This window comes from Oratosquilla oratoria, chromosome 24 (assembly GCF_046742065.1).
Source record: "Oratosquilla oratoria isolate Oo_2021 chromosome 24, ASM4674206v1, whole genome shotgun sequence".
Taxonomy (NCBI): domain Eukaryota; kingdom Metazoa; phylum Arthropoda; class Malacostraca; order Stomatopoda; family Squillidae; genus Oratosquilla; species Oratosquilla oratoria.
The window spans coordinates 32,659,085-32,673,474 of NC_134800.1; the positions used below are offsets into that span (position 1 = coordinate 32,659,085).

Genomic DNA, 14,390 nt, shown 5'->3' on the forward strand with positions numbered 1-14,390 from the left:
AAGAAATGGAAAAGAGAGAAGACAACAAGCAAATGGCTAATGTACATCAAACTAAGAAATCATTAAGTAAAAATATGCAGAGATGAAAAGAGAAACTATGAAAAAAAAAAAAAAAAATGCAAGAAAGAACCCAAACTATTTTACAGGTATGTAAATGGCAAACTGAAGAACAAACAAGAAATAGAAAAGCTGCACCAAGGTAAATATGAATATACAGAAGAACTGGAAATGGCTGAAATTATGAACCACTTCAAATCAGTATTCACTATAGATAACTCACCTAACTGTGAGGAAACAGAGAGGTATCCCCCTCAATGAAAGAAATAATTGTAACACAGAAGGAAATCAGCGACCAAATCAAAACCCTTGACATCAGAAAATCACATGGTCCAGATGGAATTGCAAATTGGATACTGAAAGAATGCATGGAAGAATTAACAGACAAAATATACAATATAATTAAAATCTCACTTAAAGAAGGAAAAGTGCCACAGGACTGGAAGAATGCAAACACTGTACCAATTTATAAGGGAGGAAACAAGGAAGACCCATCAAATTACAGACCAGTCTCCCTGACAAGCAAGGTAGCAAAACTTTGCAAAAAGGTCGTCAAAAAATAATGGGGTAAAACATTTGGAAGAAAAAACTATACTGAATCCAAATCAATTTGGATTCAGACAAGGAAAATCATGTACAACAAACTTGATCTGCTTCTACTCAAGATTAATAGACATAATACAAGAGAGAGATGGTTGGGCAGACTGTGCCTTTCTGGACCTACAAAAGGCATTTGATAAGGTACCACACAATAAACTAATAAGGAAGATGGAGTCAATAGGTGGCATCAGAGGAAAATTATTGGGATGGATGAAAGCTTTCCTGACTGGGAGGAAAATGAGAGTAGTAATTAGAGATAAATTCTCATATTGGGAAGAAATGAAAAGTGGTGTCCCTGATCATGTTTGCCATATACATAAATGACATGGATGAAGGAGTAGAGTGTTATATGAATTTCTTTGCAGACGACGCAAAAATACTAAATAAAAACTGAGGAGGACTGCTACTCATTACAAGACTTGGACAAGATCTGGAAATGGACTCAAAGTGGGAAGTGAAATTCAATATCAAGAAATGTAGTACAATGGAATTTGGAAAAAGTAAAAACAGAATATCGAGATTTATAAAATTGGTGAAAAAGAGGTAAAAAAAAAAGTAAACTCGGAAAAAGACCTTGGAGTGATGATCAGCGAAGACTTGACACCAGATTAATAAAATAGTCAAGAGAAACCTACTATTTATTGAGGTCAATAAAAGTGGCATTTGCCTATTTGGACGAGGAAATGATAAAAAAAAATTAACTACACTATTAAGACCAAAACTCAAGTACGAAGCAACACTATGGACACCCAGTACCAAAAAGAATATAAAAAAATTATAAAGAATACAAAGAGCAACAACAAAACTGGCACCAACTCTTTCCAAAATGACATATGAACAAAGACTGTCCAAATTAGAATTACCAACTCTGGAACAAAGAAGGGAAAGAGGAGACCTATTATCTATAGAATTATGAAGGGATAGATAAGAATGATTTATTGAAATGGGACAATGGAAAAACAAAAGGACACTAAGAGAAACTAAAAAAAGATAATTGCAGAAGAGATCTGAAAAAAATAGCTTCCCACACAGATACTTGGAACAAATTAAACAACGAAACTGTGTGCAAACACTATTCAAGATTTTCAGAAAAAACTTGATGATGAGAGATACAAAGACCACCACGAGCATAGCTCCCTTTCTGTATACAGGTAGTCGTCGACTTACGACCTATGCGACTTACGACTGATCGACTTTACGACCACGAGATAGTGCAATAATATTTAACATTTAATAGAGTAATAGAATTGTAATGTTATGCCTGGCAGTGCAGTACAATTACTTTGCACGCCACGAGACGCAAGTACAATAGTACTGGCAGGCTGCCGGCAGCGTCACCATCTCAGCCAGCTAAATATTCTTTCATTTTGTTTGTTTGAAGTAAAATGGTTCCTAATTTTGCATTGCATTTTGTATTTTCATATTTTGCAATTAATAAAATGTAACAGCAAAACTTTTTTTTTATACATACATACATATACCAAGGCTTTTTCCCCCTTCCAAGGGAGGTAGCCAAAAAGGGAAAGGCACAAAAACACTCCCACCCATTACATCCCCAAATACACTCCACACCCCTCCCACCCTTCCTCTCATCTGAGCACCTCCTGGATGACGGGTCATCCCTGCACCCTGCCCACCGCCCTGGGCTAATTTGCCTAGGCTAATTTGTTGCTGATAATAATATGTTCGGTACAGTACGTAAACGAAAACAATGTGTTTTTAAATAAAATTTTACCTTACATTTTGTATTTTTTATATGTTTTGCAATTAATAAAATGTAACAGTAAAACTTTTTTATGCTTAGTCTGTTGTCGATAATAATATGTTCGGTACAGCATTTTGTATTTTTATGTGTTGCGATTATAAAATGTAACAGTAAACTTTGTTTATGCCTAGTCTATTGTCGATAACGATATTTTCGGTATACTACGTAAACGAAAAGAATGTGTTTTGAAATAGAAATTTTCCTAATTGTGCCTTGCAATGATTTTAATTTAACAAACAAAAAAGTATTTGTAGGTCAAAGATGACAGGACTTTATTCAGTATGCGTTGGCCTAGGCTACGTTTCCTAACGAAAATTATAAAAAAGTTAAGGAATATTAAAGAACGTAGCTCAAAGATAATACGATTTTATTCAGTATGCATACGTTTCCTAAAGAAAGTCTGGTGGTAAAATAATAAAAATGTTAAAAAATACAGTATCTAGTATCATAGGTCAAAGATGATAGGATTTTATTCAGTATGCTTAGGCCTAAGCTATGTTTCCCAAAGAAAATCAGATAAAATTATGAAAAGGTTAAAAATACTATACAACATAGTTCAAAGATGCTAAGATTATTTCAGTATGCAAAATATACAATATATATACAGTAACAAAAATAATATATAAAGGGTATATACTATATATATATAAAGTCCGACTTGAGTCCAGATCGACTTACGACCTGTCTGTCGGAACCGAACTCGGTCGTAAGTTGACGACAACCTGTAATACAACTAGGTAAATACAGAACACTTCTCATAACACTAGATATCAGTAAAGCTTTCCATGTCATCCCCCATCACAATCTCATAAACAAAATATATAACACAGACATGCACAATAATACCAAAAGATGGCTGATAGGTTGAAATGCCTATGTATCCTATAATGACCAATCATTGCACACCAGAAACTTTAAAACCATAATACCACAAGGTTCAGTTCTATTCCCCACACTCTTTAATCTTTACATGCATGATAACCCACACCCGACATCTTAGAAATGCAAATCTCTTCTTATGCAGACAACATAACAAGTATGTATTTACCTAGTTGTATTTTACAGGACGGGAGCTCTGCTTGTTGTGACCTGTTTTCATATCTCTCCACATCCAGTTTATTTTTGAACTCGTGTATAGTTCTGACATTCACTGTTTCATTTGTTCAAGACATCGATCACTCTGTGCGGGAAACTGTTCTTTTTCAGGTCTCTTCTGTAACTGTCCTTCTTTAGCTTCTTATCATGTCCTCTTGTTTCTCTCTTGTCCCATTTCAATAAGTCATCTCTATCGAGAACTTCCATCCCTTTCATAATTTTGAAGATGGTCAACAAGTCGCTTCTTTCCCTTCTCTACTCCAATGTTGACAGCTGTAATTTCTCCAATCTTTGTTCATATGTCAAATTTGATAGTGTGGGTGCCATCTTTGTCACCGCTCTTTGGATTCTTTCTAATTTCTTTGTGCTTTTCTTTGTGCTTAGTGCCCACATTGATGTAGCATATTCTAGTTTCGGTCTTATCAATGTAGTAATTATTTTCTTAACCATCTCTTCACCCATGCAGTCGAAGGCCACTTTCATTGATCTTAATAAGTTGTAAGTCTCTCCGAATAATTTATTTACATGTTTGTCAGGTGTCAAGTCACTTGAGATGATTACTCCTAGGTCCCTCTCTGAGTTTACTTTCTTTACTACTTTGTTTCCAATTGTATATTTTCCCGAAAATCTATTTTTGCCTCTTCCAAATTCCATTATGCTACATTTCTTGATGTTCAAGTTCATCTCGTATTTCTGGCTCCATTCCAGTTCGTCTTGTAGCAATTTACAATCTTCTGTTTTCACTCTCTTGAGTACATTGGCATTGTCAGCAAAAACAAAATCATATAACAATAATGCAAAGCTGCAGAAATAATACAACCATACCTTGACACACTCAATACCTGGTTCACTACATATACTCAAAATAGCCCCTACCAAATCTACAGCCACACTTCTCACAAACTGGACAACAGAACAAATATATACCACACCTTTATATCAACAACATTCTCATACTACACACATACACACACCCAAGATTCTTGGCGTAACATACAACACATCCATGTCATTGTCACAGACTAGCCTCTGTATTTGAATTGATGTATCAAATCTTGGCTATGACTTGAACAATTCCTCAATCCAGTATGACTATTTTTTTTTTTTTTTCCACTTCACAAGGACAATGAAATGGTGAAATGCAAAACTATTTAATTCACATGATATAAACATGTACAATTTAACTTAGCATGGTGTATATGGGATATGCATGGGGCACAAGTGAGGGGGTCAGAGGGAGGACAATGCCCACATCTCTTAGATTTATACCAAGACCACACAACCAACAGCAAGTGCCAGTTTTTTTATAAATATAAACCTAACTTACCTCTATTTGCCTGGCTTCACACAATCTATTCATTTCTTTATTTTTGTGTGAAGAAGGCTTACAATTTATCAATTTCTAGTTATCCAACAAAATGGAGAACACCTATATTAATGCAGACACTACTTCTTCACATCATCATTCACAGCAACCTCCAACCTACCCAAGTCATGTACTCCTCAACCGCTGGTTTGTAAGTTGGAGTGGAGCTGGGAAATTTGCATGAGAAAAAGCCTAATTTACATTTTAATCGTATTATCTAAGATAACCTACTAATTGGTGCAGACAGAGAGATGATAATGGAAGAGAAGGTAGCAAGAGGAAGATGGACAGAGTATTTTAGGGAGTTGGTAAATGTGAAGGAGGATAGGGAGGGAAAGGTAGTTGCAGTGGGAAGCGCTAAGAAAATGACCGTGATGAGTGAGGAAAATGGAGGAGAAATAAGGAAAGATGAGGTGAAGGCAATTGTTAAAATGATGAGAGCAGGTAAGGCACCTGGGTTGGATGGGCATCATGCAGAATGTCTAACAAAAAAAAAAAGGAGATACAGTGATGGTGGACTGGCTGGTGAGGTTATTTAATGTTTGTTTAAGAGAGGGTAGAGTGCCAGAGGACTGGGGGAGCACCTGTATAGTTCCACTTTACAAGGGAAAGGGGGACAAGTGTGAGTGTAACAGTTTCAGAGGGATCAGTTTTTTAAGTGTAGTTGGGAAGGCTTATAGGAGGGTTTTGATTGAGAGGATTAGGAGAGGAACAGTGGTTTTAGGACAGATAGGGTTGCATGGATCAGATTTTTGTGTTACGACAGATATGAAAGTGTTTGGAAAAGGTAAGATGTTTTTTGGGGCTTTTATGGATTTGGAAAAGGGTTATGACAGGGTAGACAGGAAAGCACTATGGGAGGTATTGCAGATATATGGGATAGGAGGAAAGTTTTTAAGATCAGTCAAGAGCTTTTACAAGAGTAGGAGAGCTTATGTTAGAATCAGAAATAGAGAGAATGAGTGGTTTGAGGTAAAGGTTGGACTTCATCAGGGATGTGTTATGTCTCCCTGGCTGTTCAATTTATACATGGATGGGGTGGTGTGAGAGGTAAATGCAAGGGTAGTGGGTGAGGGATTGGAGATAGTTAAAGAAAATGGAGAAAAGTGGGAGATAAGTCACTTGTTATTTGCTGACAACACTGCACTTATATCAGAATCAGAGGAGGGATTGAGGAAGTTAGTGACAGAGTTTGGGAGGGTGTGTGAAACAAGGAAGTTGAAGATAAATGTGGGTAAAAGTAAGGTGATGAGATGTACAAGAGGAGAAAGTGGCAGCACAATGGAATTCAGTATTAAGGGGGAGAGACTGGAGGAAGTGGATAGTTTTAGATACTTGGATGCGAATGTGGCAGGAAAGGGAGGAGTGGTGGAGGTAGAATGTAGATTGAGAGATGCAAGAAAATGCCTTGGAAGGTTAAAGAGTGTAATGGGAAATAGGCATTTGGGAGTGGATGCTAAGAGGAGATTTTATTTTACCTGGTTGTATTATAAAGAAAGTGAGCTATGCTCGTTGAGACCCGTCTTTGTATCTTTCAGCATCTAGTTTGTTCTTAAATTCTTGTATAATTTTTGCACACACTGTTGCCTCATCCAATCTGTTCTAGATATCTTCCACTCTATGTGGAAAACTATTCTTTTTCAGATCTTTTCTATAACTATCCTTTTTGAGTTTTTTTCATGTCCTCTTGTTTTTCTCTTATCCCACTTTGTATGAAGGAGTGATTGTGCTGACAGCACTGTATGGGGCAGAAACATGGAACATGAAAGAGGAAGAGAGGAGGCGTTCGTGTTTGAGATGAGGTGCCTGAGAAGTATGACAAGGGTTACTTGGCTGGATAGAGTGAGAAATGAGGAGGTGAGGATGAAAATGGGGGTGGAAAGGGAGTTGGGAGATAGGGTTGATGAAAAAGTATTGGGATGGTTTGGACACATGGAAAGAGTGAAGAAAGATGATTAAAAGAGGCATGGAAGGCTGAGGTGGAAGGAGTGAACATGAGGGGGCAACCAAGGATGAGATGGATGGATGGGGTAAAAGGGGCATTGGGAAAGAGGGGAATGTCTGCTGAGGAAGGACAGGAGGGGACAGAAGATAGGGGTGAATGGAGAATGGTTGTGTATGGATGATGTTGTGATGCATGAGGGGGAGATGGGTGGGGGAGTATGTATGAAAAATAAATTGACAATGCCCAAAGGGATTTCTCTCCATCTCCATTTCTGCATGAGGGGACAGAGAGGAGGGGTTGCCAATTTAATGAAGTGGCCTTGCTGTGGATGTGCTGTGTCTTGCAACACTACTTCTGACCCAGGGCAGTTGATGAGATGTAGGGATGACCAGTCATCCAGGAGCCTTGAAAAGGGGGAGGGAAGGGGGTGGATGGAGGTGGAGTGTGTGGGGATTAAATGGGTGGGAGTGGGTTTTATGCCTTTGTTTTTTGGCTACCTCCCTTGTAAGGGGGAAAAAGCCTCTGGTGTATGTATATGTATGTACTAATTGTTTGAATTTAACATCAACAGACATTTTCATTAACCTCTTCACTCTGGGGCACATCGCACATCTGGCAGCATTAGCTGCCCAACGTGCGATGTTGCGTCATAATAATCGCATTATAAAAAATAAAGACTGTGCTCAATCGTTCGTTCTCTTTCACCCGTGAATTTTGATAACCATAGAAAATATGATGAGGCCAGTTTAGAGAGAATGGAGGTTACGTAGGTACGACTACAATAAATATAATCAAGACGCCGATGTCAGCATCATCATGTACCCACTTGCTCCTCATGAAGCCTACGTAGCCGTCACCGTATGGAAGTGGTTAAGGATGGTGAGCCAATATGGCTCATGCTAGAATGTGGCTTATTGCACCACATTCACATCTCTTTGTGTCAGTGACACACCATAGAACATGACATCATTCAAATAACATATTACAAACATAAGGACTAAATCCACACCTAGACTTAACATGTTAAATCAATTGCAGGAATAACATTTGAACAAAACAAATAAACTAATACTACAGTATACAAACAATGCATATGCCCAGTGATGAATTATGTGATCCCTGCATGAGCCTCTAATCTCACTAATACATCTCAATACCCTTCAGACCACACAAAGCAAAGCCCTAAAGACAAATACAGACTACACAAATACAACACCTACAGACCATTTACACCATAAAACTAAAGTCCTCAAAGTCAAGGAACAACTTGACATGCAATGCACACAAACACTTGCCACAGCCTCCACAAGTACAGCACACCCACTACGTTATATTGTAGAACACCCACACATATTAACATCAAAACACCAAAATACACACACAAATACCAAAGGTGGGCAAGTGCATTCCTGCTTTTTTACATACATGAGCACAGCCTTTTTAGGAACACAAGAATGCTGGAATGCAAATTTTTTCAAAAGAACACAAGCCATGCTCCACTCACCCCTATCCCCTACCTTCTCCCTTCTTTCCTCAACAGACATTTCCCTCTACTTCAAAGGCCCTTTCACCCCATCTCATCCTCAGTCACCCACTCAAATTCCACCACTAACTACCTTAATCCCTCCTCTGACCCTACCACAGGCACACTCATCCACAAACAACAACTGGCTCACCTCCCACTTCTCTCCATTATCTTTAACCATCTCCAATCCCATTCCCATTATCCACACATTTACCTTATGTACCTCATCCATGTGCACATTGAACAGCCACGGTAACATGACAGCCCTGATGCAGCCCCCACCTTTACCTCAAACCACTCATTCTCTCCATTCCCAATTCTAACACAGGCTCTATACTCTCATAAGGTCTTGACTGTCCTATATAACATAAAAATAATTAAAGAATTTTCACTTACCTTTCGTAATTTCCATCTCTTATCACGTTTTCTAACAAAGGCAACCAAAGTCCGAACTTGCTCATTGTATTCCTTGCGGGCTTTATCTCTTATTTTTTTATTTTCTTTATCTATTTTCTGTGAAATAAGAAAAAAATTTGAATAAAAAAAAAAAAAAAAAAAAAAACATTGAAAGTCAAGTAATATGTAACACAATATATGTTTACAAATATATCTTTGATGCATGTTGTTGTAGGGTCAAAAGCTGCACAGTAGCACAGAGCTGATACTTTAGGGTCTACAGTATATGGGGAGCCCCTACAGACCAGAGTCACACATAATTTTGTCTGTGATGGAGGAAATTTCTATTCGTTAGATAAATTATACTTTATTATAATGTGACTGTCCTCCCATTATGCTGTCCCCCATTCTTAATACTGTCCTGTACGACTTCTCTCAATACTAATTTCCATTTTTTTGCCAAACCCTGTGGTAGGGGCGAAGAATACTATGTGTTCCCACTTAAGTCTTATAAGGCAACAAAAATTGGATGGAAAGAACTAGGCATCCTACTCTCTGTGACCCCAAAGGGGACATTCATTCATTCATTCATTCAATCATAAAAAAAAAAAAAAAAAAGGGGGGGGGGGAGGGAGGGCATAAGAGGGTCTGGGATTTTTCCAACCAGAACCCTAAGGTTTGGGTCTTTTAATGTGTGTGGATGTGGTACATATGAGAGTAAATGGGAAGAGATTGGCATTATGTTTGTGAGAAGATGGATGTGTTGGCATCAAGTGAAACTAAGGGAGGGGTGAGATTGAGTTTGGAAGTGTAATTGGGAGGGTGTCAGGGGTGAACAGAGGATGAGGGCGAGAAGAGGTGAAGAGACAGGGAAATGTGTGGTAGAGGTTAATGTGAATGGTGAAACTAGGAAGGGAGACATGGATTTTTGTTAAGTGCATATGGGCCTGGTGGTGAGAAGACTGCAGAGGAAAGGGAGCTTTTTTTTAATAGATTTAAATGACTGCATCAAGGATTTATGGAGAAATGTTAATGTAGTGGTATTGAGAGATCTTAATGCTAGGGTAGGAAAAGAACCAATAGACAGAGTGGTTGGGAAGTGTGGAGTTCCAGGAAAAAACTGTAGTAGAGAGTTGATGGTGGTCATGTGTCTAGAGAGTTGCATGTACATGTTTTGGAAGAAAATCAAGCATAAGTACACATGGGAGAGGCTGATGGATAGAAGAGTGGTAGATAGGGCTTTATTGGACTATATAGTGGTAACCTGGAGAAATGTAGAAAGAGTTTTGGATGCACATGTTCTAAGGGAACAGAGTGGGGGAATATCAGATAATTTTTTGTTTGAAGGTTAGTTGAGAGTGGATAATAGATGGAGATTAAGAAAACTGCTTAAATGAGAAAGAAAAGGAGAAGGGGTACAAGAAGAAGCTGAGACAGGAGTGGGAGGGAGTGAAGGATAGAGTAGAACTAACTGTGGAGGAGGAATGGGGATGGTTCAAGGAGGGAGTCACAAGGTATGCAAAGTCAGTGTCTGGAACATGGACAACCAGAGGAAATAGAAAGAAGGGTAGTGAGTGGTGAAATGATGAAGCAAAGATGGTTGTAGAAGAGAAGAAACAAGCATACACAGATTGGTTACAAAACAGGACAAGAGAATATTAGAGGTACAAAGAAAAGAGAAGAGAAGTAAAGCATAAGATAAAGGAGGCAATGAGGAGAGCAGATGTGAAATGGGGTAAGAATATGACAGAAAATTTTGAAAGTAATAAAAAGATGTTTTGGAAAGAAATTAAGTGAGGAAGAGGAGGTCAAGTAGTGAAAAAAGGTAAAAGGTGCAGATGGAGAGTTCATAATGAAAGAGACAGCAGTAAGAGGAAGATGGGCAGAGTACTCTAGGGAAGGAAATGTAGTTGCAGTGGGAAACGCCAAGAAAATGACATTGATGATTGAGGAAAATGGAGGAGAAATGAGAAAAGATGAGGTAAAAGCAGTTATTAAAATGATGAGAGCAGGTAAGGCAACTGGGTTGAATAGATGTCATGCAGAGTGCCTAAAAGAGGGAGGTATAATGATGGTGCATTGGCTGGTGAGGTTATTTAATGTTTGTGTAATATTGGGTAGAGTTCCTGGGGACTGGAGGAGTGCCTATATAGTTCTGCTTTACAAGGGAAAAGGGGACAAGTGTGAGTGTAGTAGTTTCAGATGGATAAATTTTTTAGTGTAATTGGGAAATCTTATGGGAGGGTTTTGATTGAGAGGATTAGGAAAGGAACAGAGGGAGTAATTGGTGAGGAACAGTGTGAGTTTAGTAGGTTGGGGATGCATGGGTCAGATTTTTGTGATTAGGCAGATCTGTGAGAAAGCTTTAGGCAAAGGGAAGGATGTTTTTTTGGGCCTTTATGGATTTGACAAAGGCTTATGGCAGGGTAGACAGGAAGACACTGTGAGAGGTATTGCAAATATATGAGATAGGAGGAAAACTGTTAAGAGCAGTCAAGAGTTTTTATGAGAGTAGTAGAGCCTGTGTTAGAATAAGAAATGGAGAGAATGGTTTGAGGTAAAGGTGGGACTTCAACAGGGATGTGTTATGTTGCCTTGGTTGTTCAATTTATACATGGATGGGGTGGTGTGAGAGGTACAAGAGCAATGAGCCAGGGACTGGAGATGGTTAAAGAAACTGGAGAAATATGGGAAATAAGCCAGTTGTCGTTTACCTAGTTTTATTTTATGGGAAGGGAGCAATGCTCGTAGTGACCCATCTTTGCATCTTTCATCATCAAGTTTGTTCTTAAATTTTTATGTTTTTTGCACATACTACTGTTTTGTCCAGTTTGTTCCAGATGTTCACCACTCTGTGAGAAACTACTTTTTTCAGATCTCTTCTATAACTATCCTTTTTTAGTTTCTTTTCATGTCCTCTTGTTTTCCATTTATCCCACTTTAATAAATCTCCTCTGTAAATGGCCAGTAGAACTCCTCTTTCTCTTCTTTGTTCCAGGGTTGGTAGTTCCAGTTTGGGCAATGTATGTCAACTTTGAAAGTGTTGGTGCTGTCTTTGTCATTGCTCTTTGGATTCTAATTTCTTTATATTCTTTTTTGTACTGGGGGTCCATAGTGTTGCAGCATACTCCGATCTTGGTGTTATCAGTGTGACTAATATTTTCTATAACATTACCTTATCCAAGTAGTTAAAGGCCACCTTTATTGATATAATTAAATTGTAAGTTTCTCTGACTATTTTGTTTATATGTTTGGTGTCATACTCTTTATAATAATTACTCCTAAGTCCTTTACTGAGCTAACTTCTTTTACTTCCTTTGCACCAATTTTATATTGCCCTGATATTCTATTTTTACCTTTTACAAACTCCATTATACTACATTTCTTGATGTTGAAGTTCACTTCCCATTTTTGACTCCATTCCCAGACTTTATCCAAGTCTCTCTGTAGTGATTCACAGTCTTTTTCTGTACTTTCTTTAGTAATCTTGTATCATCTGCAAAGAAGTTCATATAACATTCTACACCTTTATCCATGTCATTTACCAGTATATATATGGTAAGCATTATCAGACCTAATACATAACCTTGTGGGACTCCACTTATCATTTCTTCCCAGGTTGAGGTTTTGTCTCTAAGTACCTAATTTTTCTCCCCTTCAAGAAATCTTCTATCCATCTCGATCACTTTCCTTATACACCTGTTATTTCAAGTTTTCTTAGTAGCTTTTTGTGTGGTACTTTATCAAATGCCTTTTGTAAATCTAAGAAAGCACAATCAGCCATCCATGCCTTTATTGCATTATGTCTATTAGCCTCAAGTAAAAACAAATCAAGTTAGTGGCACATGATATTCCTTGTCTAAAGTCAAATTGTTTTGGATTCAGTATATTATTTTCTTCTAGATCTATAATCCATCTACTTTTGAAAAAAAAAAATCACATATTTTAGCTATTGTGCTTGAAAGGGAGTTTGGTCTATAGTTTGTTGGGTCTTCCTCATCTCCCCCTTTATATACTAGTAATTTGCATTTTTCCAGTCTTGTGGTACCTTTCCTTCTTTGAGTGAGCAAGCTAATATCTTGTATATTTTATCCATTAGTTCATCTATACATTGTTTTAATATCCAATTTGCAATTCCATCTGGACTGTGTGATTTTCTGACATCAAGGTTTATTATTTGGTCCCTTATTTCTGAGATGTGTTATGTTGCCCTGGCTGTTCAATTTATACATGGATGGGGTGGTGTGAGAGGTAAATGCAAGGGTGGTGGGTCAGGGATTGGAGATGTTTAACCAGTTCCATATGGTGATGCCTAAGTAGGCGGCATGGGGAGCAAGTGGGTACTCGATGATGCCGACATCGACATCTTGATTATATTTATTGTAGTCGTACCTATGTAATCTCCATTCTCTCTAAACTGGCTTCATCAATTTTCTATGGTTATCAAAATACACGGGTGAAAGAGAACGAATGATTGAGCACCGACTTTATTTTTTATAATGCGATTATTATGACACAACATCGCACATCGGGCAGCTAATGCTGCCAGACGTACGATGTGCCCCGGAGTGAAGAGGTTAAAGAAAATGGAGAAAAGTGGGAGGTGAGCCAGCTGTTGTATCCGGACGACACTGCACTTGTAGCGGGATCGGAGGAGGGATTGAGGAAGTTGGTGACAGAGTTTGGGAGAGTGTGTGATAGAAGAAAATTAAAGATAAATGTGGGTAAAAGTAAGATGATGAGATGTACAAGGGGTGAAAGTGGCAGTAGTCTGGAAGTGAGCATTAAGGGAAAGCGACTGAAGGAAGTGGATAGTTTTAGATACTTGGGTACAAATGTGGCAGGAAAAGGTGGAGTGAAGGTGGAGGTAGAATGTAGATTGAGAGAAGTGAATAAATGCCTTGGTGGAATAAAAAGTGTAATGAGAAATAGACATTTGGGAATGGAGGCTAAGAGGAGACTGTATGAAGGAGTGATTGTGCCAACAGCACTGTATGGGGCAGAAACATGGAACATAAGAGAGGAAGAGAGAAGGAGTTTAAATGTGTTTGAGATGAGGTGTTTAAGAAGTATGATGGGGGTTACTAGGCTAGATAGAGTGAGAAATGAGGAAGTAAGGTGGAGAACAGGGGTGGTAAGGGAGTTGGGAGATAGGGTTGATGAAAGAATATTAGGATGGTTTGGACACATGGAAAGAATGAGTGAAAAAAGACTAGTAAAGGAGGTATGGAAGGCAGATGTGCAGGGAGTGAACATGAGGGGATGTCCTAGGATGAGATGGATGGATGGGGTGAAGGGGGCTTTGGGGAAGAGGGGAATGTCTGTTGAGGAAGGACAGGAGGACAGAAGACGGGTGAATGGAGAGTGGTTGTATATGGATGATGTTGTGATGCAGGAGGTGGAATGGGTGGGGGGATGGGGGGTGAGGTAGTATGTGTGAGAAAAGTTTGACGCAGCCCAAAGGGATTTCTCCCCGTCTTCTCCTTTTCTGCATGGGGGGACAGAGAGGGGGGGGTTGCCGATTTAATGAAGCGGCCTTGCTGTGGATGTGCTGTGTCTTGCGACACTGCCTCTGACTCAGGGCAGTGGACAAGGTGCAAGGATGACCCGTCATCCAGGAGGTGCCAAGATGGGAGGGAGG

At 38.8% G+C, this 14,390-nt stretch overlaps 1 protein-coding gene across 5 annotated transcripts in view; it reads right to left on the reverse strand.

Moving 5' to 3' along the window:
• Positions 1–14,390, reverse strand: part of LOC143038544 (dnaJ homolog subfamily C member 21) — a 232,255-nt gene that overhangs the window by 103,560 nt on the left and 114,305 nt on the right. For all 5 annotated transcript variants that reach the window (XR_012967578.1, XM_076207873.1, XM_076207874.1 and 2 more), the window contains one exon: positions 8,750–8,866. Coding sequence is in view for 4 of the 5 variants with exons in the window: in XM_076207873.1 (XP_076063988.1) it covers positions 8,750–8,866 (117 nt within the window). In the remaining variant the exon portion in view is untranslated. The remainder of the gene's footprint in view (positions 1–8,749; positions 8,867–14,390) is intronic.